Below are 27,022 nucleotides of genomic sequence, written 5' to 3'. Positions count from 1 at the left end.
GAAACTACCTACGCTCTAATTAGTTGAATGATGTACGTCACTAAAGCTTCTCCAATCAGAGCGCAGATAGTTTTCAATCCACCAATCACAGATCTCAAAATTATTTAACTTAATTTGTATTTGCGCCTTTAAATAAAGAATTATATAAAAAACTAATTTTATAAAAAATCCTTAAAATTTTATGCAGATTTCAAATCTATTATATTGATTAAAAATCTTTAAAACTTTTATAGTCTATTGGGCACTATTTAAATTTTTTTTCTCAGAAATTTCATAATCCGATTAATTATATAGGTTGAGACAATTACATTTTCCAAATTTGATTAAAATCTCCATAAAACATACATTCAAACAAAGTAAGTAAGAGATTAGCTGCCTAATTGTTATAAATATTAAATTATTCTTAAAAATCAGTCTTCTATCTTTAGAAGTATTTGTAAATCAAATTTTTCAAAAATCAAATGTACATATTTCGTAAGTTTACTGACAAACAGACGACAAAACAATGAATAGACTTGTGCAGCACTTAAGTCATTGATACTTCACTTAAATTTTAGCTTTTTTTCTCAAATATATGGAGAGAAAATCATGGTTTCCATTAGCCATACAAAGACGGACTGTCAGACGGACAAAGTAAGTAATAAAATAGTTTCTAATTTATTTAGCAGGAAATGTTATCTTTATTTTCATGATAAGATGATATTGTATGTGATAACTAGTTCATAGAGCTTCTAGGGGGATCAATATTTAAATGGGTAAGAAGATTCCTTAAAAAATGATAATATACCATTCCATAGGTAAATATGAAATAAATTAAAAATAAACAGGATAAGTTTATCCTGCGAGGCCTAAATCAGTGGTGCCCTAACCATTAGTGTCTACCCTGTAATGTTACCTGACCTAATAAACAAACAAATGTAAAATGATTCAAAATAAGGTGTGTGGGGTTATCAGTGCTCAACAAGTGCTTTGTTGTGAAAATGTTAATGTTATTATACAATATCTATCGGATAGTAAAATGAAAACTTAAGGTTTAATAACAGCTTTGTTAGTCCGATATTTATAACTAGCGGATACGCCTAGAGAAGCCTCTAGGGACACGTAAAATTGTTTCTTTTCAATCTATATTTTAATATCAGCTATTTACCAAAAATATTTTATAGTTATGTTTTGCAAAAAAGTCCGCAGGGCGGCGTATTTTTTTGTCGATTTCTCTGGGGAGGGTGGTGGTACCCTCCCAAAAAATAGTTATAACCCTGATCGATTCAGCGGTTCGCGAGATCCTTCGGTACAAACAAACAAACATCCTGTTACTTTATTATAAGGATTTGATGAAATTGTTTTGCAAACTTTATAGATTATAAATTTGGTTAATTGTAAAAATTATAATACTTGGTTCAGCGAATTTAATGCATTTGTTGATTTTAATAAGAATGCATTTTACTGTATATATGGCTTCGAAACCGATTTAAATCCGGTAGATTAGAACCGATTCTCAGCTATGCTAAAAATCATGTATAGCCTCTTATTAGCAACTTTTCCACGAATATTAAGATAAAAATAATAAAATTGATACCGGTTTTGTAAGCTGAGGCCTTCGCCCCTCGGGAATCACAAAACTAGTTTTAATCTCAAAATTTTCATTTTAAGTTTCGCGGGAAGCTGTCTGTAATACGATGCGAAAAATAATTATTCCAAGAATAATTTAGCTAAATAGGACGAAATTAAAGATTTTATCAAAGATCTAGCAATTGTCCTAGATTCTAAAAAATCTTAAAATATCCAAACAATAAAATTTTCTAAAAATAACTTTCTTGATAACCGATAGGAAATTAAAGCATAGTTACCCCTCTCCCCCCCCCCCCCCCTCCCACTAAATTTAAAGGTCTCAACAACCGTGTAGAGCAAATTTAGAGTGACCATAAATTTAAGAAAAAAATTAGGATTTAAATGAAACAAATAAGAATATATAATCAAAACAAAAACTATTAAAAAGCTAAGCAATTCTATGACTAATAAAAGAACTTAAGGGAATAGTCCCTTTCGTGACATCGTACCTTAAGGGGCGATTTGTCGTATTTTTAAAATGGCTTATTATAGGTTAGGTTAGGTTATATATTTGGTTAGGCGATTGCCCCACAGGGTTAGGTAATTGGCCCCGCAGGGTTAGAGCACCCTGCAGGGGCTAGAAATAGGAGAAAACCTACTGTGAAAAATATGAAGAATCGCCCCTTAAGGTGCGATGTCACGAAAGGGACTATATCTTTAAAAAGGTTGACCGTAAAACTTTTTGAAATTTTAGATATGATACAATAGTCCTCTTTCTGAAATTAAAATTCCTCGGAAAATGTGATGCAATGTAAAAAATGAAGCATTTGTATTATTAAGTCCTAAAAATGCAAGTATGTAAAAGTATCATATTGCAGCTATTTTAAAACAAATGTAGATACAATTTTGTTTAAACTTGTAAGTTCTGACAATCCAAAGGTTATAATGACGTTTGACTAACGTCTGATTATAGAGGTTGGCTTTTTTTGGATGGATATACCGAAAAATTGATCCCATTCCGTAATTTTTAAAATTACAATAACTCCCTTACAATGAATTTGCATGGGTCTAATTTAGCTCAATTGTCAATTATATGACCTTATTTGAACTTTCTTGAAGATGGTTATCACCAACTCCCCCCTCACTCTTATTATCTCATCCAACCAATCCCCCCTCCAACCACCCACCCCCAAATAAGTTGACCGATAACAATCAGGGAGGGAGGGGACATTGGGCTTCTTATTACACTAGTCCCAAAATTCCTAAAATAATATTTTCTTATTCGCAGACTTAACAACCTTGGGGACTTTTATTGAATTTTGATTGCTTTGTTTATTTAATTGAGTGTCCCAACGTTTAAACCACTAATTGTAATCTACAGAAGAAATAATTTTGTGTATCATCATTGGGGAATGGGATGTACATAAATTGGCTTATCCCTTAGATCCCTGGATACCAACCATGAAATCTTAAAATAGAAAGATGCACCTGAAGTAATAATTGCAATCTAAAACTATTATCAATCAAATCTTTAAATAACCAACATCTATAAATAAATTTCTTGAAAACCAAAAGTTTATAAATAACTTTCTTTACCCTGTTAAAATTCTATAGATAAAAATTGTCTTTTTCATTCTTTAAAAATCAGTTACTTAAGGTTTTGAAAAGTGAAGCTTTTCTATAATTAGGGTTGGTCCGTACGTTAGTCCGTCCGTACGCCTGCACGTAACGGATAGCATTATTCGTTTATTTAGGCATGTTAGAATTGTCCTATCGATTTCAAACTTTGCATGATGATTACTGTAGTAATTAATTACGATTTAGAAAGCGTAGCAACTCATTTAAACATGTTGATTTTTTAACTTTTCTAACAAAATTTTTTTTATTGGATATAATCATCCGATTGATCTCATTTTTGATTACGATTTAGAAATCGAAGCAACTCTGTAATCGTTACCAGAATGTCTGTACGTCCATTTTAAACATTTAATTATAATCCGCTGTTTAATCAATATTGGGAAGTTTACATACAATTTTTAAGACGTATAAATTGAAATTCTGCTCTGTTTATTTAGTTTTGACACTCTACAAATGTTAATGTTTGTTTGTCCAACCTTTTCAGAGCTATCATTTTTTGTATGTTGTCATCCTTGTTTTCATATACATAAATGGTCGCAGTATATTTTTTAAAGCAGTATGAAATGGATTAAGTGTGTACTTTTAAGATTGCTGTAAGGTTTAAGAAAGAAACAAGGATGACAACATCCATAAGTAGCGAAGCACAAAAAATCGTGGATGGAAATACGTAAAAGTAGATTTTAAGTGTATTTATTAAAATCAAGAATAGATTTATTGGAGAAAATAAACACGAAACCTTGTTTTATTTTTAATGATGACGAAGGTCAAAGTAGATTACATAAAAGATTCTCATAACAATGGGAAAAATTATTTTAATACTGATATCCCAAAAAAAGTTTAGAAATTGGACCAAAAACACCAAATATATAGGGAAATATGTAAAACATATAAAAATAGCCAAAAACCTGATAAAAGGCAGTCTGACCGCCATGGTTGTTTTCTTTAAACGACGGGAAATTTAATTTTGATATCTATAACTGAAAAAATTTTGAAAATCGGACCATAAACACTGAAGATATGGAGAATAATGTGAAAAATACAAAAATAGCCTAAAACCTGCAAAATGATGGTGTGGCCGTCATGGTTGTTTTCTGTAAACGACAGGAAATTTAATTTTGATATCAATAACTGAAAAAATTTTGAAAATCGGACCATAAACGCTGAAGATATGGAGAAAAATGTGAAAAATACAAAAATAGCCTAAAACCTGCAAAATGGCAGTGTGGCCGTCATGGTTGTTTTCTGTAATCGACAGGAAATTTAATTTTGATATCAATAACTGAAAAAATTTTGAAAATCGGACCATAAACACTGAAGATATAGAGAAAAATGTGAAAAATACAAAAATAGCCTAAAACCTGCTAAAAAGCAGTCCGACCGCCCTTGATGTTTCATAGTTAATTGTACTCCTTAATAATGGGAATGTTGTCAAAAAATTTCAGCTGTCTATCTTTAATAGGAGCCGAGAAAATCACGTTTCCCCTATTCTGTCTCAGACGGACGGACAGACGGACGAACGGACGGACAGACGGACGGACGGACGGACGGACGGACGGACAAACGGACATTTCGAATTATAGAAAAGCTTCGCTACTAAAAAGGGGGGAGGGTTTCTTATAGAAAGAGTTGCTAAGCAGAAAGTGAGAGAAGGTCAAGGGACAATGGGCTGTTTATTACACTAGTCCCCAAAGTTTTATAATAGCGTTTTCTTCGCTTGCTTAACAACTTTGGGGACTTTCGTAAATTTTGGTTGATTGATTAAGTTGAGTGTTTAAACGTTCCAACCACTAAATGTAATTTACAGTAGGGGTAACTTTGTGTATCATTATTGGGGATGTACATTGTACATCAATTTATCATTACTTATCCTATAGATCATTGGTTGCTAGAACCTTTAATTCAGATTAAAGATGTAAATAGAACAAGGATGACAACATCCATATAATCGATGTTTAAAAATCAGAAAGTATGCCATACGAACATTAATACTTGTAAAAAATTATTTACTAAGTTGCTTAATATTTTATTTTGAATTATGTATAGCTTTAAGGTTTCAGAATCTTTAAATATTTATAAATAGAATCAAAACGCGCAACCAGCGGTCAAGATGACCTAAAAATAATTAACACAATAATATTTTGGGTTTTTTATAAAAGGGGAAGGGTAGGGGTAGAGTACAAAGAAGAAATAAAATGATGAATTATAAAAGGGGAAGGGAAGGATATTTCTTCGATAGAGTTTAACTTAAAGTCAAGAAAATAAAACATTATGATAACCTGTTTTACCCCATCCCTTATCCTCTACCCCACTTTTGCTTTCATTACAAAATTCTTCCATCCTAACTTAACAACGCTACTCAATACTGTGGCTCACCAAATTTACACATAAGGTGACGTTAACATGGGAAATACATATAATTAATTATGAAAATAATATATCCAAGTGCGTCTGTCGATAAAAAGAGAAAGACACAATAAATCATTTAGCTCTTTATTTTTAATTTTTTAAGTTTAAAAATATTGTACTCGGCTATTCCTTGGCCGATTTAGGCTTTTAATCATATCCTGGCCGAGACAAATTTAGACCGTTGACTAATCAAAAATCGGTTCAGTTAGAGGGATACCCAACGTCTCAATTTATTGCTACCAAAAGTCTTATAACTACGTTGCAATTATATAAAAACCCGTAAATTGAGTTTAATCAAAGGAGTATACTACATATTTCAATCACGCCCCCATCCCGTGATACAGCGTGGAATTAATTTGTCATCGACCATTTCTTCTTTGTTAAGAGGGGGGGGGGGAGGATAATTTTGAGGGAAATAAGTGAGGGGAGGGTGATTATATAAAGTGGGAAATGAAGTAGTTGGGGGATTTCCCAAGCCTATTCTCAAGATGACCTAAAAATAGATGGCAAAATCTTAAATAATGAAGTAGGATTTAATTATCTATTAAGGGAGAAGAAAATTAGGGAAGGTGTAGGATTTTGTAACTTTTGTATAAAAAGAGCTTGAACCACTAGAAAATCATTCAGTCATAGAATCAATCAACTGAACAACTACACAATGTTTTCATATCTAGACCTGCTACTCATGCTCCCTCTGGTGGTGTCTGCCTTCCCAGGAGGTGGTGACCATCATGGAGACGGTCATGATGACCATTGTGTTGATATCTCCAAGTATTCTGAGATCCAGTATAATATAACAGTGGCAGATCTGTGTGCCTATAGAACATCAAGAGTGTGCACAAAGAAGGTCAACTCAGCTTGTGTAGCCATCCCATATCAGACTTGTAAAGTTGTTGGATATGCTAACTGTGTTTCTGATGAGTTTGTCAAGACTTTCCATGATGATATTACAGAGAAGCTTCCCTTTACTGGCAAGGACTGTCACGAGAATGGATTTAAATACCTGGAAGAGAACCATCCTGTACCCAAATGTCAGAATGTAACCAAGGAGCATTGTGATTCTAAATGGGTGCTGAATGCTGCTGGAGAGAAAGTGTGGGCCGGTAATGAAAACTGTCAAACCAAGACCTGGGAGGAATGCCATCTGGAGGATCATTTTGAAACTATTGAGGTACCTGTATGGAACTGTGTTGATAGTGAAACTATCTACTACAACGTCCCTGTGTTGAAGGAGGTTCAAGTTCCTGGTTATGTTACTAAATGTGCCGCTGCTGCTTATGCTGAATGTACTACTACTACTAAACAAGAATGTGCTACAGTTGAATATGAAGAATGTGCAGATATTATTGAACCATTCTGCTTTGGTAGCATGGAGTTCAGAATTCCCTATCAAACCTATGATCACAGGCTCAAGTGTATCCTATAAATTTTATTATTTCTGTAATTATTATCATACTGGTGTAACTATTGTAATTTATGAAATAAATATAACAAAACTAATGAATTTTTTTTGTAATTTTCTATAAAGATTTGTATGTCATAGTAAGTTGAGTTAGGTAGCAAGAATATTTTTTTTGCTCTAGGCTTTATTCAATGGCATTTGTTTGTCTGACTATAGCAATACCAACCCAATCAATTTTGTTTTTTTATGATTTTTTTGTCTGCTAGAAATTATAATTATTTACATTGACTTTTGTCTGCTAGGATCATAACAAATTCAACGGCATTATGTGTGCTATTGCTCAGTTGCATTAGTTTAAGTACTCAAAGTCTAAGTCAGCCAAGAAAATAAAGGTTAGATCGATTGTCACATCTCCATATCCAAAACTATTATAAACATTCACAGCAGCATTTAGAGATAAAGGAATAAAATCTTGTGTTGATTCTACTATCAAATATCAAAATGTATCAAAACTATATCATTATCCATTTAGCTGTCTGTCCATGACAATACTGAGAAAAATTATAATAAAGCTGCTACATGAGACTGGATATTATTATAAATTCTTTTAATTTACATGCAATATGCATTTTCCAACCTTCCCCACAATTCCGAAGTACAAACAGCACAAAGATAATATTGATACTTCTAAAAACTAGAGTTCAGCAGGATTTTAACGGTATGCATGATATCTTTTTTACTATCAACAATTTGTGAATTTTTAACAAACCCTTTCTAAATTAACTGTTCTCAAACTTTTTTTTTGATTTTCTGTACCTCCAGCGATGAGTGTTTTTATTCTTGTTTAAATTTCAGGAGTTCCCAATGAACGAGCTGGACCCCAGTGTCTTCAGAATTAGGAACAGACCAAAGAGGGAGAAAAGCAAAACTGAAGAAAATTAGTTTGTTGATTCTACGCCTTTATTATGTAAAGCCAAAGGATAGGGTTTTAATTGAAAAGGAAATACTTTTTAGGTTTTCAAAAGAAGGGTTCACAATGGGTGTCAATCCAATAAGATCTTTATATATATCAGAGGGATCTAAAGGAATATAGCAATAAAAATGACCAATAAATTGATGTACATCCTGATTTTAAACAAAATTACCCCTATTAAAGATATCAATTAATGGTTGAAATGTGTAATAACAATAAGTCAACTTAATAAACTAACCAATCAAATTCATGAAAAGAACCTGAAGTTGTTATGCCAACGAATAAGAAAACGTTATTGCAAAACTATGGGGACTAGTGTTATAAACAGCCCCCTTCCTCCATGATGTGTGTAATCTTGTAGATAAGTAGGAAAACAAATTATTATTTTCGATAATAAACTATCATTTTTCTGAGTGGGTAGTTCTGGAAATGGGACAATTTAATGTAATAGATCTTATGTAGTTTTTCTTGGGCAGGGAGGGGAAATTGGACTGCAAATTGCACTGGTAAACATGTCATCTTATTCGTTGGCTCTAAAACTGTTAGCCAGGGACGTCCAAGCTTTTTATTTTGAGGGGGGTATAATGAGGGGTTTCTAAGGTTTTGTATTTTCTAAAGATCTTAAGTAGGGTATAGCTATGGGTTTTATAGTTTGGGGGGGGGGGGGATACCCCTTTACTCAGACCCTTGGACGTATATGCTATTAGTGTTAAATCTTTTGAACTACAGATTATCATGTAAAAAAATGTCCATTGTCTCATCCCTTAAGGTCTCTGAGTTTTTCTTCCTTACCTCTACTTATGTCTCAATTTATCATCATTTCTATTTAATATGAGAAAAATATTATATTATGTATGTTTAAATTAGAAAAAAATAAATTATTTAAAATTATAAAAGATGATTTTATTTAACAAGAGAAATAATTTAAAGAAACCATAAAATAATTTGGTAATTTGTTAGCAGAGGCCTCTAGGGGCATAGCCGCTAGAAATAAAATAAAGTGCTTGCAATCAGGCACATTTAAATACAATTAATCTAAAAGGATTGGTCCATCGGCGAGTTCATTATTTATAGGTAGGTGAGAGGGGGGGGGGGAGTGAGGGAAGCGGCTAAATGTCCACCTTTTCCACCCCCTATAAATACTCCAAACCTGGTTAACCATCAAGGACAGATAAAACATAAATGTTAAACAACAAATGAAGGCAGGACTTGATGTGATGGACTTGATTCAAGTACAAATTAAAAGTAGAAAATATCAGTTTGACACAACCAATGACCTGTCTGTATTGTACCTCTACTGTTTTCCTATTGGCTAACTTAAAGAGCATGTTTCTAGATTATCTCAATTGTGCTGATACAAATTTTTTTGTGCAAAATTTTGATGCGTTATGTTCACCTTGTTATGTTATGTAACTTAATTGAAATGGTGACAGTTAAAGGATGATGAAGGTTTGAAAAAAAAAGAGGGAGGGTCCAATGGGCTGTTTATTACACTGGTCCCCAAAGTTTTATAGATTAAGCGTTTCTTATTCGTTGGCTTAACAACTTTGAATTTTAATTAGTTAGATCATTAAGTTGAGTGTTCAAATGTTACAACCAATAATTGTAATTGACAGAAGGAAGAAAACAAAATATGTAAACTAAATATTTAGAATAATGATATAAGCTACAACCAAAACATGCTATGAAAAAATAGACAAAAATTGGGGGAGTGTACCACCACCCTTCCAAGAGAAAAAGAAGAAAGTTCTTTTTCTTTTATTTACTTCCATAATGTTTTAAAATTTTTATAATTAAATTCGTCTCTCTCTTCAAAAATAGATACCTGGTGATTATAAAACTTTGGGGACTAGTGTAATAAACAGCCTAATGTCCCCTGCCTCCCTGAATATAAATACCTAGTGTACACTAGATATGAAATTCATGTCAGGTTTAAGATTAATTGCTTCAGAAAGCTGGTAACTTTGTCATTTCTGTTAGAAAGTTGTCTAATATTGCATATATGTATACCATAAAAGAAACCTATGTATGTAATTTAGTCGTGCCAATTACCCCTATAAGTCGGACGCCATTACAGGAGCCATTGCAGGAGCCATTGCTGGAGACCGAGAGGATAAGGACCTGCAGGACTATACCTGAAACCTGAAACTGACTTGGAGACCTATATTTCATATTACTATCATAGGATATTTTAGTAGAATAAATTCTGTGTTTAAGTCACTCTCGCAAGATAACTCGTCCCCAGAAAAATATCCCCTCCCACACCCAACAAAAATAGCTTTTACAACTAAAATTCAAAATGGTTGAGGGGGAGACTTCTCTTCTCATCTCAAGTAATAAAATAACTTTAGACAAATAAATGCATGGGCTTGTTTTTAATGCAATAACGGGAACGTCCATAGCATTTAAATCTGAAAACAAAATAGCCCAAAACCATTACAGAACCTATGTGGAACTTACCTAAAATATAGAACAGGTTTAGTAGTTATTGAGATCTTAAGCTTTAGACAAAAACCCTTAGTTCTGTATATAATAAGAATAGTGCCTTCGCCCCTAGAGGCCTCTAGGGTCACTTGAGGAGGGGGGAGTTGAATCTCAAAACCAATTTCTTTAAATCTAGATTTTTAAAAGAAATTTATTTTCAGGGGGGTAATTTTTTTCTGGGGGGTAATTTTTTTCTAGAGGCAATTTCTCTTGAGAGGGTGGGATACCCTCCCCTAAAATAGTTATAAACCTTCCCGGGATCTATGAGAAGTTACCCTGTTAATTAGAACCCGATCTGCCCAGCGGTTAGCAAGTTGTACTTTGTATTATAGATAGCATATAGGCTGATCGGTTCCTATGTCTAACTTAGTGAACATAAATAAATTTGTCAAGATGCAATATCCACATCAAAATATAAATTATTATTAAGGTTTAATTATATTATATAAACATACTATTCCAAGAAACTGGTAAATTCAAATAAAACAGCCAAATAAGGAGGAGACAATTTCTGATTGTTATACTATTCCCCAAAGTTTTATAATAAAGTTTTCTTATTCGTTGGCTTAACAACCTTGGGAACTTTTTTATCTTTATTGGTTGGATTATAAAGTTGATTTTTCAAACGTTTCAACCATTAATTTTAATCTACAAAAGGGGTAATTTTGTGTAACATCATTGATGATGTACAAAAATGTATCGGCCATTGGCTTATCCCTTTAGATCCCTGGGTAAATTCTAATAAAACAGCCACATTATTCAATTGATGCTAATAGGTTGCTAAACTTTTTAAACAAAAAGACAATTTTTTACTACAAGAAAGTATAATTTTATTTGGTTAATGGTTATTTATTGCATTTTATTTTAGACAGGTTTGCATTGATATTAAAATGAAAACTTATAAGATTAAAACCAGTTTAGTAAGCCATAAGGACACATAAGAAGCTTAATTGTAATGGAGAACCACGTTGGTTCGGAAGCCATACTGGGAAGGAAATTCTTTAGTTGTTATAAGATCTAATAAGCTAAACAGACATCAAGCCTTTTTAATAAGTATTTTAAATTTAATTACCTAAAGGAGAATTTAGTGGTTTTGCATGGCTTATTTTTGCAATTAAAAAAAAATACTTTGCAGGTGATGTTTAATTATGATTATATTCATACATAATTAAAGTAAACGAGATTGCAGTAAAGACTAGTTTACCGTTAATACATGAATTACTTGAATTCCATAGGTTTAAAGCAAAAAAAAAATAACTTTCTAAAAGCATAATTTGTAGATTAATGGGTAGCAGGTCCTTTCCTTGTTAATTAGTTTAGAACAAACTAAGGCCATGAAGGCTTTAGAGTATAATGTTCATACAATCATGATGAAATTTCAGGAATTAATTTTCTACACAAACACTATCAGAGTATTTTTAAAAGCGAAGCTTTTCTATAATTAGTGTCGGTCCGTCCGTACGTACGTACATCCGTACGTGCGAGACGAATAGCCTTTTTCCGTAAATTTAGGCATGTTAGAATTGTCATATCGATTTCAAACTTTGCATGGTTATTCCTGTAGTATTTAGGTACGAGTTAGACAGCGTAGCAATTCTATATATTATTCCCGGAATGTCCAAACGTACATTTTAAAAATGTTATTTTTACTTTTTTAACAACAAATTTTTATGTGATCTTATTATCCGATAATTCTGATTTTTGGTATACTTTGGTATACTGGGACAACAAAGTACAATATTATAAGAAAAGCAACTCTATAATCAAGTCCTAAAAATGTAAGTATGTCTTGTCCATTGACCATAAATATTATCCTGTATCAAGAAGTTTTTCAACAAATTTACTCACAATTTTGCTTTGTCATCCTTGTTTTTCTTAATACACAGGGATTTAAAGGGATAAGACAATGGCTTTTGAATTGATGTACATCCCCAAGTATGATACACAAAATTACCTCTCTTGTAGTTTACAATTAGTGGTTGATATGATTGGATACTTCACTTAATAGACCAACCAATCAAAATTCAACAAAGTCCTCAAAGACGTTAAGCAAACGAATAAGAAACCGTTATTAAAAGACTTGTGTATATAATATAACTATATGATATTAGCGCGGCAACTATATAATTAGGAAATATACCTATTTCAGTCTTTTACAACAAATGGCGTGTAGAGGATTTTGCCAGGGGGATGCGCAAAGCCCCTTTCCAATTTTTGATCCCCCTCTTGATCGGAAATCGAAGGGGGTGTATTACAGACAACAAGAGGGGTGTATTTTTAATTTTAGGGGGGTGCATAGACCCCAATTGGCGTTCACTAACCAAGTGGTAAGTTGCAAAAGCTTTCCTGTATAGGCCCAAACTCTAATTCTTTTGTTAACAAGCCACTAAAGACCCCCTTTAAATATGTCAAGGAGGTAAAAAAAACTATAACTTACAAGGTGATTTTTATAGTATATCCATATACAATTTATATTAATTTACAAACTTCCTATTTTTTTTTTGTAAAAAACATTAATTTTTTTAATCAAGCTGAAGTCTATATAAACAAAAACAAGGATCACAACATCCAGAAAATCGCTGTTTATTGTGAACACTTTTAAGTAGACGGGCTTAATGTAGACCCAACATAAATTACGTGGACACAAAATATTATACAATAAATGTAGTAAGTATAGATATATAACCCAGACAACTAACTGGTCCCAGTCTTTGGAACCTTTTTTGTCTGTTAGCATTCTACTCTTTTGTAGCGACTTGGCTGTGTTGATATTAACAATGCTATTGGCTAATATTCAAAGACTCAATTGTAAGTCGGTACGGGGTAGGGACATACAGTTATTTAAACCCTTCCCCCTCTATTGTTAAACTCTGATTATTGATTATGGTATTTTCTTATATAAAAGTAAAAGGATGACTATATGTCTATGTCTTAAGTTAAGATTTTGCTAACCGCTGGACCGATCTGGTTCTCCATTGCAATGAACTTTGTATAGATCTAGGCAAGGTCTATAAATATTTTGGTGAAGGGAACCTTCAACCTCTTAAGAGAAATCATCCATAGAAAAAAATATCCCACTAAAATTTTATTTATTTTTCGGTATTAACCTCTTAGAAATATTTTTTTTCAATTTTTTAAAAGAAGGTGTCCTAAATTTTGTGATATTTTATTAAAACAGCTTTTCTTTGCTTTCGGTGATTAGTAGATGTATAATGACCCATAGAATTTAGATATGCAATAGGTTTTTATCGTAGACCTCTTATTTTTGCAGTAATTTAATTCTTTTTTTTTAAATTAAGTTGGTTTTAAGGGTTCTAAAACGCAACAAAGAAAGAAGTCAATTGCCATTATGAACAAAAATAGTAAGATCTTTAATTTGATAAAAATTTTAAAAATTTTAAAAAAAATATTTCTAAGAGCATAACGCCTACTTTGAAAAAAAAAATAGAAAGTGGATGATTGAAAACTGGACAAAGAGTCTAAAAATCAGCCATGTAACACATAAAAATTAGGGATTATCCATCTCTTTTTTAGGGTTTATTTATCACTTCTTCTCTCATCTCCCTCATTGTTATGACGTCACATGGCTGATTTTTTAGACACTTTAATCAATTAGGATGGTCGACCTAAAAACTTGAAAAAATTACTTTTCTAGACCTCCAACTTGGGAGGTATTGGGTCTACCCTTCCCTTACTTATTCTAGAAATTCTAGATAAACATAGTTCCTTATTGTGATGTTCAAAAAGTTGATCCTAAAAAAGGTAAAAAAACTACTTATATTTTAAATTATTCTAAAAATATTCTATTTCCCTTTTAGGAATGTTATTTTTATCTTTCATGTGTCAATAGAAAATCTTAACAGGGATCTAAAGGGACACAAAATTACCAATTCACAAAATTACCTCTTCTGTAGGTTACAATTTGTGGTTGAAATGTTTGTACACTCAACTTAATAGACCAACATAGCAAAGTCCCCTTTTCAAGAAAAGTCCCCAAAGTTATTAAGCCAACGAATAAGAAAACATTATTATAAAACTATGGGGACTAGTGTAATAACCAGCCCAATGTCCCCTCCCTCCCTGAAATCTTGACCTGTTTTTAAACTTTTAACAATTTTCTTCTTCTATTGAATTGCTCACTTTTTTTAAAACTAAAAGTTAAAGTCATCCAAGAAGCTTTTTCTAATTAGGTCAGTCCGGAATGGTTAGCTCTTTTCGTTTACTTAGACATGTTGGAATTCTCCTATAGATTTTAAATTCTGCATGATGATTCTTATAACAGTTGGATAGAAAATCATAGCAAATCTATAATCGTTACCAGAAAGTCCGTACGTCCATTTAAAACATGTTGTTTTTTAACCTCTTAAAAACAATTTATTATGTTAAATAATTATCCTATCCATCTGATTTTTGGAAGACTGATTTCTATTACAATATGGTACAATGTTATAAGCAAAGCATCTCTATTATCAAGTCCTAAAAATTCAATTCACTAATGTATAACAACAATATTTTTGCGTAGACAATTTTCTTTTAAATTAATATAATAATATATAACATACAAGCGGATACGCCCAGAGAGGCCTCTAGGGGCTCTTATGGTATGTTGAGTTCGATTTTATTTTAGATTTAAAAAGAAAATGTAAATAATTTTTTTTTTTGGGGGGGGGGTTATTTTTTTCTAGGGTACTTTCCCCATAAATAGTTATAAACCTTCTCAGGACCTTTGAGAAGCTACCCTGTAACGAAGAACCTAATCGGTTTAGCGGTACAAACAGACAGACGAACAGAGAGACATCCTATTACTTTATCAAAGTTTATTTTAAAATAATATTCAAGTCTTAAAAACCTGGTTGAAAAAATATTGAAACCTTTTTGATGAATCCCAAAATTGTTCTGGTAAAAAAGAGGCTAGAGGTGCAGAACAGTAAATAAAGTTACACAAATGACACAGGTACCCAAAGTTGTATATTCTAGTACTCTTTTTCGTTGGCTAAAAACTAGATTTTTTATCAGTTATTTCTAAATAATATATACAGGGATCTAAAGTTATAAGACAATGACTGATAATCTGGTGTACAACTCAAATGATGATTCACAAAACTACTCCTTCTGTAGATTACAATTAGGGGTTGAACTGTTTGGACTCTCAGTAAAATAAACCAACTAATCAAAATGTCCTCACACTTCTTGCAATATAGAATTTGTTTAAATTAAATTTGTCTGCATAAACTGTATTCCGTAGACACTATCAATATCCTGCAAGAATTTTAATCAGCTTGGAGGAAAATTCCATGAAAAACATATAAATAGAATACAAATCATTACACAAATAAATATTTAGTAATTTTCTAAAACTAGCGCGTGAGGGGGGAGGTAATCAGGAAGGCGTTCCCACAAAATTAAGTTTTCCAATACCAATAAGCATCAAGTATTAAACTTATAATTTATGCGTTGGTCTTCCTTATTTTTCTCTTCAATGTAATTGAGGGAAAGATTAATATGACTTCTCTTAGAATCTATTTAAAGTACCCATAAAAAGGGGATAAATTTAAGAACTTTTGGCAGAAACATCCATAATGAAGTAATTTTAAAATAGTCCTTTATATAAATATGATGTCATACGGGATACATCTGCCCACGTTTTTAAATATGTCCCCTTTTTTTAGGCAATATAAAAAGCATCTTCTCGTTGATCGTATTAAAAAACTTTTCATACTTTTTAATCCAGTTTCATCATATGTACAAGTTCAACAACCTTTTTTAGACAAGTTCCCCTTTCACTTTTCTTTCTAAAGTTGCCTTGCAAAGATTAAGTTGGAGATTGTTGTTATAACAAGGATGACACAACATCGAACCCGGTATTAGTGTCTTAGAAATTATCTTAGTGACGTAACTAAAAACGAGGGATTAGAGGGGAGGTGGGAAAGCTAACCCCTAAAAAAGAGATGGATAATAGAGGTGATTGATAATTGATAATTGATAAAGAAAATGTAGGAGATAATTTATACTCTCTGTACTTTCTACCATAGATTAATTAATTTGTATTTTCTAGACAAGGATGACAACATCCATAAAAACGAAGCACAAAAATCAGAAGGTAGAACAAACGCACAATAGCTAGAGTGTCAGAACTTAATAAAGCAGAATATTAATTTTGAAGTCTAAATGAAATTGCACATAAATTTGTTGCAAAATTGCGTAAATATAGCATACAGTAAAAGGAAATACTTCCGTGCAAAATTTGAAATCAATAGTATAATTCTAATATGTCTAATAAATGTTGTCAAAAAAAGGTTGAAAAAAGTCCGCATATTTGATTAAATTTTTCTTAAAATCCGCATATTATGTTGATATAAACTATAATATATTATCACTAGCAGTAACATCACTAGAAGCTTTTAGGGTGGTAAGGGGGAAAGTTCATTCTTCCAATTTTCAATTTAAGTTTTAAAACAAAGAAGTAAAATTGCGGAGATGGTACTTTTTTTCTAGGTGTTATTTTTTTGGAGAGTGGAGAGCCCTCTTCCTAAATAGTTATAAACTTCTCTATACCTATAATAAGCTTCACTGTAAAGAAGAACCCTTTAGGTTCAGCGGTTAACAAGATCCGTTGCTACAGTCAAAAAAAGCTTAGCTTACTAATTTATATAATAGGATATAATAAAGTAACAGGATGTCTGTTTGTCTGTCTCTTTGTTTGTTAGTTTGTCTTTTTCTTTTAAAATCTAGAAAAATAAATTGGTTTATTAAATTGGACTCTCTCCTCCTCAAGTGCCCCAAGAGGCCTCTAAGGCGTAGCCGCTAGTAATAGGATACAGTAACAAAATGCTAATCCTTATATCAAAGTAAAAGAATGTTTGTGTGTGTGTGTCTATTTATATGGAAGGATCTTCAAACTAATATGCTTCTCCTTTGCAGGGACATAGGTCATAGGTCATGGGAAGGTTTATAACTATTTTAGGATAGGGTACCTGAACCCTCACGCGCTTAGAAAAAAAACCACCAACATTTTTTAATTTTTTTTCTTTTAAAACTAAATTGTCCTTTTAAGTATATCTGTCAGACAGACAGACAATAAATATATGGAGCAGATCTGTATAAATATAAGGTATCTTGACTAAAACTTACAGCTGGCTATCTAAAAAAGCAGTCGTGAAAATAACATTTCTCCAACAATAAGGTTTTTTAAGCATGACCGACAGTCAGACAGACAAAATAATGTATAGAGTAGATGTAGGGGGGGGGGGGAAAGGGTGATTACTTGAGGGCACCCTCAAATTTTGGAAGTCGTTAAGTAGATGCACATATATCTTGGGTATAGTCCCTTTCATGACAATGCCTCTTAAGGGACGTTTCTTGGTATTTTCACAGTAGATTTTATCCTATTTCTAGCCACTGCGGGGGGGGGGGCTCTATCCATGCGGGGCCATTTTCCTAACCCTGCAGGGCAATCACCTAACCTAACCTAAAATAATCCATCAAAAGCTACTGTAAAAAAAAATACATTAAAACACCTCTTAAAAGACCTTTTCACTTAAAATTTCAGTTGTCTTTCTTCAATAGCAGCCAAAAAACACACAAAGCATGTTTTAAATGGACGTACTGACTTTCTGTTAACAATGATAGAGTTGCTTTCTAAATTATACCTAACTGTCATAGGAATCATCATGAAGAGTTTGAAATTGATAGGATAATTCTAACATGTCTTGTTTAATAATCTAAAATCAATTAATAATTTTATCTAATTTCAATTTCAATTTATCTATGAAATAAATGTAAAGCTGTACAGGTTAAGGCTACTATCTGACTCAATACATTTCTTTTTCTCCTCTTTTTAGCAACCGAATGAAAGTAATTCTTTTCAATTCCAGATAATTATAAGAATTGGTAACATTTGCTTAGATATTTATTTTATAAAAACATAGCAAAAAAAATAATAACCGTATTATAATACAGGTATTAAATATTTATATACAAACAATAAAATTGAATATGAATAAAAATTAAGGATAGATCAATCAAATAATAATTATGTACAGTGTCAAAGGACTAAACAATCTTGTGAGAGGTAATATAACTTATGCATTTTAAAAAGATATTTGTTAAATAGACTGATTATTTAAAGACATATTTGTTAAATATGTTGCTCTACTGGATATCATTACCCTTGTTAGAATGTACCATTCATAAAGAAGGTTATTTTTTAATGGCAAAACTGTTTAAGCTAGCTTTTTTAACAATTATGTTCAAATTCCGTTAAATTTATTGATATAAATAATCTAATAATTGATTGTTTTGTTTTTATTCGTAATTGTCTTTTTTATATATACATTATTATGCTTAATTAAAAATTTCTGATAAACATCTCATTATATTTAAAGAAAAATTAGCTGTCTCTAAATTTAATATAGAAATAAAATTATTATGGAAAATCAATTGATTTTTCATGGTAACAGGTATAAGTTATAAAATACAGACAAATTTATAGATATAATCTTGAAAAGATAGCTTTAATTTAAAATGATAAATATGCGTTATTTTTACCAAAAACTAGACAAAACCCTTTTTTGTTGTTGTTGATAGCAATATCTTATTTCTTTACTCTCGTTTATATATAGTTTTAACCTAATATCTTTTGATTTAATTGTTATTGGTTTGAAATTTTGACTAAAAAGCTGGCTTAAAAAATAGCTCATATGTGATAAAATATATGGCATTTTGCGCTAACTTATGAGGGGTTTATACAATAAGTATAATTATTAAAGCAAATATTTGAAAATTATTTAAAATCATTCAATGTTTAATGTAAGATTAAGCCAATTATTAATCACGAAATTACATATAGGTTTTTTATTATTTTGCTAAATAATCTATAGAATATTTACACATTGTAAGTCAACTCTTGAGTTATGTAAGAAGTACAATATCAGCTGATAGATCTTATTTCAATTTTGAAAGACAATTTTATAAAAAAAAAATAAAAAAAAGTTGATTTTGTTTTTTAAAAGTGAGCAAAAATAATGTAGAATTTTTAGAAATATTTTTAATATTTTTTAAAAGCACAAAAATCTTGATTTCAGGCCTATGTTAACAATTCTTAAAAATCCTAGTAGTATCGACACATCCTATTTTTTTTACGTCACTAAGATAATTTCTAAGACACTAATACCGGGTTCCACAACATCCGTAAAAGAAGAGCTTTGAAATAGTAGGACAAACGAATAGATTGTCTCAACTGAATAATCAAAATTATATGTAAATGTAAGTAAATTTGTTGGAAAATGTTTATAAAAATACTTACTTTTTAGGACTTGATTATAGAGAACTTTTACGTATAAAATTTTATTATGTTGTAATAGGAATCAATATTTCAAAATAGCTTTAAAAAATTATATCAAACAGACATTATCAGATTTTAAAATTGCTATGATTGAAGAAAAAACATGCTTTATATGTCCAAATTTAATACCTTATGGGACTTAATTATGATGCATAAATTGTGGATAAGAACTCTCCGCTACGAATATACCTAGAATTGCAGCAAAGCTTCGCACCTTAAAAATAACCTTGATGAGAATAGTTTGTTCAAGTAGTTTACAGTTTATGTAAGTAATGTATTTAATGGTATACATGACGGATATTTTGTTTTAAAAGTATGAGATTTTGTTTGCCTGGAGTAGTTAGAGCTAGTAAAGTAGTAAAGTTTAAAATTCTTAATGACACACATTTTTCCACTTGGCACAAATTTTCCATCCATGTCTCTATGTAACCAACAAGGATGATAACATCCATTAAAACGAAGCTTTGAAATAGTAGAACAATATAAAATTAACACATGTAAAATGTCAATCGAAGCTTTTCTGTAATTCACTTTTTTCCATGCCACTTACAGGATTTAAAGCAGACTGCTGAATTTTTATTTAAACAAATCAAAGAACATCAAATATACAACTTACTTAGTCCGTCGAGGTCTTGCTAAAATCACGACTTGTCATATTCTCAAAAAAACGCGTTATCATATAGCTATACTACACAAATAAGAACCTGAACAAACTTCTTCAATAAAAAAATATTTTTTGCTTTATTGAAGCCTTCTCAATTATAATCGTTTGTGAGTTTCTCTTCAACTTTTCTCTTCAATTTATTTTGCAATTTTCTTTTATTTATTATAATATCATCGGTTTTTTTAAACACTTAATATCTACAATTACTGCACTGATTAACAAAATTTTCGGATCATGGAAAGAAAACGAAGTTGCCGGTTTCGTCGTTTTTTCACAGTAGCCTTTCTCCTATTTCTAGCCCCTGCGGGGTCTCTAGCCCTGCGGGAAAGACATTAATATTTACTTAACCTAACCTAACCTAAAATAACCCTTCAAAAGCTACTGTGAAAATACGATGAAACCGGCAACTTCGTTTTCTTTCCATGATCATAATTTTCTGATATAATTTGATTATCATATCAAACACCGTTTTAAAGTCTAAATTCCACATCTAACTGCTGTTATTAGAACGACGTTTAGACTCTCAAGACAAAATTTAAAGTACAAACAGCAAGAAACCTTTTATGTTAAATCCTATAATATAATCCTTATAATAAAGTAACAGGATGTTTGTCTGTCTGTTTGTTTGTCTGTTTGTGTGTACCGAAGGATCTCGCTAACAGCTGAACCGATCGAGCTCTCCTTAACAGGGTAGCTTCTCATAGGTCCCGGGAAGGTTTATAACTATTTTGGGGGAGGGTACCACCAACCTCCCAAGAGAAATCACAATAAATCGAAATTTTAATTTTAAGTATAGAGACTCCTACGCAACATTGCATGGTAACTTAGTAACTTGCAAAGAGACTTGAAAGCATCAGTATCGTAGAGACTTAAACCAAAAAACCAAACATTTAAAGTGCCACTAGAGGCCTCTAGGGGGCGTATCCGCTAGTAGTATATAAACCAAGATTCATAGAATCAAAGCTATACAAATTTAGATATTGAATATACATTGAATTCAAACTACTGCATTGTATACTTATTTAATACATATATATATTGTATATTAAGCCTAATTGTATTAGTTATAACCATTCTAAATGCTAATGTGGTATCCGCCGAGGATAAATGGCAGACACCGGAGTTCAATTAGATTACGGCAGTGTAACAGACGTGGACACCTTACTATAGAGAAGCTACGCTTCTCTAGCTTTCACTAGATAATGATCAACATCTATTTTCAGTTGTCACTTTATTGAAGGTTTAAAAGATACTAAAGCTATATACAACAAACAATAATTACATGGATAGGAATAAATAATCATAACATAAAAGCATCAATAATACATATACAATGGTCAGTTTGGGCAATAATGATCCCCCATCCCTGAAAAGGGTGGGGGAGAATTAAGAATACAGTTAACCATAATAAACATGACAGATTCAATCATTAATTCTAAGCGTAGGGAGGGGGTCACTAGACCCCTTCCCCAGGACTCGGGGGAGGGCCATTGACCCTCCACCGAACCCCAGATCAGGGGTGCCATAGGCATGGCTCACGGTTGCCGAATACCACACTAAATCAACAATATATTAACTTCATTACCAAACCCTTTAGACTATACCCTATTGTTAAAACTTCCTATTGGACATAAACCATATTTGATGAATAGCTATGCTAATAGAAAGGTACACCAACAAAGAATACATATTTCCAATGGATAAAGAATACGTGGATATTATAAGAGATTTTTGTATACCTTGATAAAATGTTTCTCACAACTGGTGAACCCATCCCCTCCCCTGACCATGAGGACCATGCAAGCAACCTAAATTGACGCAAACAATACCCTGTCACAATATCCACGTGTTCTATATCCATTCAAATATCCGTACGTGTGAGTAAATCTTGTCAGCAGAAGATGTAACATATTCTAGTGTGTATTCATTTTGTCTAAGTTTTTAAAGTCGGGGAGGTCTTAGGTTCGAATCTCGGCATAACATTGCGTTAGATGTTAAGAATAGTTCCTACTGCTGCTTTGTCAGGAGCGCGACATAAAATATGTTGTTGGAGTAGGGAAAATGCCTTGGCCCAAAAACAATCGCAACTTATTACCATGCACAATTAGGACTTCCCGGCAAGGGTCGTGCAATCAAAGAGTTGGATGTCTGATGGGTGTTAACCGCGGTGTTTGGACAGAAAATAAGAGATTTTGCTCTCCTATTTATAGGTAAATCTACAGTACTTTTTCCCCCCAATTCTGCAGCTTTAGATGAGCACACATATTTTATATGATGACTCTTCAGGTGTAAAATTGAAAATGTCCATTTTTTTCAAATATCATGAATTTGCAATTTTTATGTCAATGCATTTTTCTTTATGTATAGCTTTTCTATATTTTTTAAAATGTGTTTTTATTAGACTTATATGTTCCATTTTTTCTATATTTAAAAGCGCGCTTTGTATTTAAATATTTAATAGGTTAGTTTGTCCCAACTGCCTTATTAGTAGCAAAGTTACTTTATAATTTGAAATGTCTTAGATTTTTAAGTTTTCATGATTTTCTCAACACCTATTTAAGATATACGGCTGAAAATTTGAATTTTACACATTTCCACAAAGTTTCATTAAGATTTGCTAATTTTTTTGCTAGATCGATTACCAGATTTCACGTTCTAAATTTCAAAAACGTTTTTTGACTTATTTTAAATTAAAGTTTATCTTTTATGACCTGCTCTTTAGTTAATTTTTCCGTATATCCATCCATAATTTTTAAGCTTCGCTACTTATGGATGTTGTCATCCTTGATTATATTTATTGAGCTTCGCTGCAATGAATATATATATTATGGATATATATCATTTGATATGTAAAAGATGTGAATTGCAAAACTATTTTTCTCCTGTACCTATTTTTATGTGCAATTTTGGTTTTCGTAAAAATGTATAATATAAACCGCTACTGGACTTTAAATATTTTTTTTTTATGAATTGCGAGTTTATTACTTTAAGCTATAGTACGCAATATTGTAACAAAGGGATAGTTGCATTAAGTGCATTTAAAGAGTCTGATTGCAAGCATAATTTACAAGAATGCCATTATTTTGTATTATACAATAAATAGCAATCAATTAGGAACCACCAAAATAGTCATAATGCTAAGTTTATGAAAACAAGACAGTCATATAGGTTGCAAATATCTAAAAAATATGAATTTCAAGTCATTTTAAAATATTTTTAAATAGATGAAGTTTAAACTATTGAACAGAAAAAATTATGCAGTTCAAGTTTAAATGCACTTCGTGCAACTACCCCCTATATGTTTAATTTTATTTTGACGTCAATATTTTCACGACGAGCAGATGCGCTACGTATCACGCTATGGTTGCGTCGTCATGGATAGTTGTATTAAAAAGAAAGTTTATCCTTTCTGTTAAATTTACCAGGAAGAAGTAAAAGGTGACCAGGGAGGGAGGGGACATTGGGCTGTTTATTACACTAGTCCCCAAAGTTTCATAATAACGTTTCTATTTAAATTGTAGCTTATCGACTTTGGAGACTTTTATTGAATTTTGATTGGTTGGTATCCAGTCCAAACGTTTCAACCAACAATTGCAATCTACAAGAGAGTATCATCTGAGGGGATGAATATCAATTTATCGGCCATTGTCCTATCCCTTTAGATCCCTGGAGTTGACACATTTTGTATTAGCAAAAGTAATTAGGTGTCAACTTGTTCATAACAACTTTCAATCTTGTCATCTATTTATTAGTGGCGAAGCTACTCTATAATTCACTGATTGTATTGCCAGCTATGTGATTTTCTTGGCTGTGCTATTGAAGATAGAAGGCTAATTTCTTTTGGTGAATATTCCCTGTACCAATAAGCACCAAGTGTATAATTTACTTTGTTCTAGGATTTTAACAACACTAAAACCAGAGCTGAATACTTAAATCATTTTAGTTGTGAGCCAGATCGGGGTGAGCCGAATTTCAGCCAATTACAGCGCGGCATTTCATAAAATGCTTTGCTCTCATTGTTGGAAAGTTTGCTCACCCCGATCTGGCTCACAACTAAAATGATTTAAAGATCCAGCTCTGATAATATTCAGGGCAGAAGAAGAGAACTAAGTATATAAAATCATTCTATTCTTACATTTTTAGGACTTGATTATAAAAATGCTTCACGTCTTAAATTGTACTTTATAGTCCCGGGAATCAGTATTCCAAAAATCAAGTAAATAAGATAATTACTTAATTACGTACGAAAATTTTGATAACAATCATAGAGTTGCTACGCTTTCTAAATCGTAAATATTTGTTACAGGAATCACCATTCAAAGTTTGTCCAACGAAAAGAACTAACTGTTCCGGACGGACCGACCCTAGTTATAAAAAAAACTTCGCTTAGACAAGTATAGATTGATCATGACTTAGATTTGATAGAGGAATAACCTTTCCAAAATATGCAGATTTTAATGTAACTATTCTGTACGTGGATGACATAAAAATATTAGTTTTTTTAATAATTTGTCATTTTTTCCAGAAAACTCTGCTTAATTAATTTTTACTGTTGATATACTTTTTTTTCAATTATAATTTCATATTAAACCTCTAAATAATGTAATTAATTAATTTTATGTCTAAATCTAATTAAAAATAATGTTTAAATAGTATTCATATATGCTGTTTTAAACCTAGTGGCAATAGTATGTACTAATAAAGTTTTTGGTTACAATCTTGAAATCATGACAGTCAATATCTCTTAGTGAGTTATTTAATTTAACATTTTAAAAGTGTAATGCTTGTAAAATATTTTTACTTGATTACAATCCTTATAATAAAGTAAAAGGCTGTTTGTCTGTCTGTCTGTTTGTCTGTACCGTAGGATCTCGCTAACAGCTCAACCGATTAGGTTCTCCTTAACAGGATAGCTTTTCATAGGTCAGGGAAGGTTTATGTCTATTTTGGGGGAGGATACCACCACTTTTCCAAGAGAAATTTTTTGTACTTATATAGACTTGAACGCAACGTAGATAGACGTATCATAGAGACTTGAACGCAATATAGATAGGTAACGTATTTTTTTAACCAAACATTTAAAGTGCCACTAGAGGCCTCTAGGGGCGTAGACGCTAGGAAAAGAATATCTAAGCTATTTTTTGCTACTCCGCATCTTATATTATATATTAGTAGTATTTTTTTTTCTGAAGCTTAAGATTTAATAGCTACTGATGGTATTGATTTCTTCTTTTTAAAGAAGTAGAACCCGTTATAGTTTTAGATTTGGGTTGGTTTTAGGCTATTTTTACCGCTTCTTGTCTTTTAGGTTCTAGGGCTCAGCGGCTACTGCATTATAAAATCTAAACTTTTAAATATGATGACAAGCTATAAGTTAACAGTTTGCCTGAAATAACATGTCTATATTTCTTATTAACAAAAGTGTATAAAAATATTATATCAAATTTACAAGGAAAATAACAGCCATTGGTAGCGATGCAATAACAAGTAAAACAAGAAAACAATATAAAAAAGTAAAGTATACTTCTATTGGATGAAACTTTATGTTATGATATTGATTATAAATTTAATAGATGGTGCACATTTTGAATTTTAGCAGATAAAGTCAATAATAAATCACAATATGTGACATTTTTATGAATCATTTAGAATATAGTAACTAGTTACTTACCCCCTTACTCCTAAGGGTAAAAAAGTCAGAAAATAGCCTAAAAATACCCCCCATAAATCTTCCTTAAGGAGTACAACTCTTTCGGACCTGAGATCTTTAGTTTCAGACAATAAAAAACCTTTATATTTTAGGAGTAAAGCTTTTTATAATTTGTATTGTCTGCTCATAATCATAGAAGTTTTAGTAAACATTTTTAAAGTGAATGTTAGACAGAAGGATCTACGGTCAAGAACATGAAAATAAGAAATATGATGTTTATAGATAAGCTGTTACAAGCAAAAAAAGATATCATGGTCAAGAGCAGCAAATTTTATAAAAAAAAAGACTTCCATTTTTGTAAAACTACAAAAGTAGCACGCAGCATTTGGTAAAGTACTAAATCTAAATGGAAAGAAAATCAATAGATTGATATACAGGAATAATACAAAAAAAATGAGGAAAGTTATTAAAAATCAAGGCTGTGTATTTGTAAACTATCTTTCAGTAAGTTCAACACGGGCGCATGGACAAGGCAGTTGAAGAGTAGCTACGCTACAAAAAAGAAATCACTATAGATCCTAGTAAATTAGTGACATACGTCCCCATTATGGTCACATACAGAGTAGTTGCGCTCCCAGAACCATTAAAAAGATATCTTTCTCTATTAAATATTCATAACGTAAAATTGAACAAAATAGAAAAATATTTCTTTCACATATGAAATAACAACTTTAAGTTTTAAAAACATTGTATAGACAGATTGGTGCGAAGCTGCACTATAATTTGATGAACACACCCTCAATTATGACAAACCAAATTACCCCCCTAATCTAAAGAATATAAGATTGATATTTGCTGCTAGCTGCTATTACAAGAACATAAGTGAATTTTAACTACCATAAAGTCATAGGTAA

General features: G+C 31.6%; 1 protein-coding gene across 1 annotated transcript in view; it reads left to right on the top strand.

Annotated features, from left to right (window-relative positions):
- The window catches only part of LOC145331714 (tubulin polyglutamylase complex subunit 2), a 29,019-nt gene extending 20,411 nt beyond the window's left edge, over positions 1-8,608 (top strand). Inside the window, exon 13 of the mRNA XM_080176528.1 lies at positions 7,850-8,608. Within this exon, the coding sequence (XP_080032654.1) occupies positions 7,850-7,936 (87 nt within the window). The 3' untranslated portion in view covers positions 7,937-8,608. The remainder of the gene's footprint in view (positions 1-7,849) is intronic.
- The last annotated feature ends 18,414 nt before the right edge of the window (positions 8,609-27,022 follow it).

Source organism: Acartia tonsa, chromosome 11 (genome assembly GCF_053477335.1).
Source record: "Acartia tonsa isolate MP-2025a chromosome 11, ASM5347733v1, whole genome shotgun sequence".
NCBI classification, from domain to species: Eukaryota; Metazoa; Arthropoda; class Copepoda; order Calanoida; family Acartiidae; genus Acartia; species Acartia tonsa.
The sequence above is the reverse complement of the archived record's forward strand: the minus strand, read 5'-3'. Positions and strand labels throughout refer to the sequence as shown.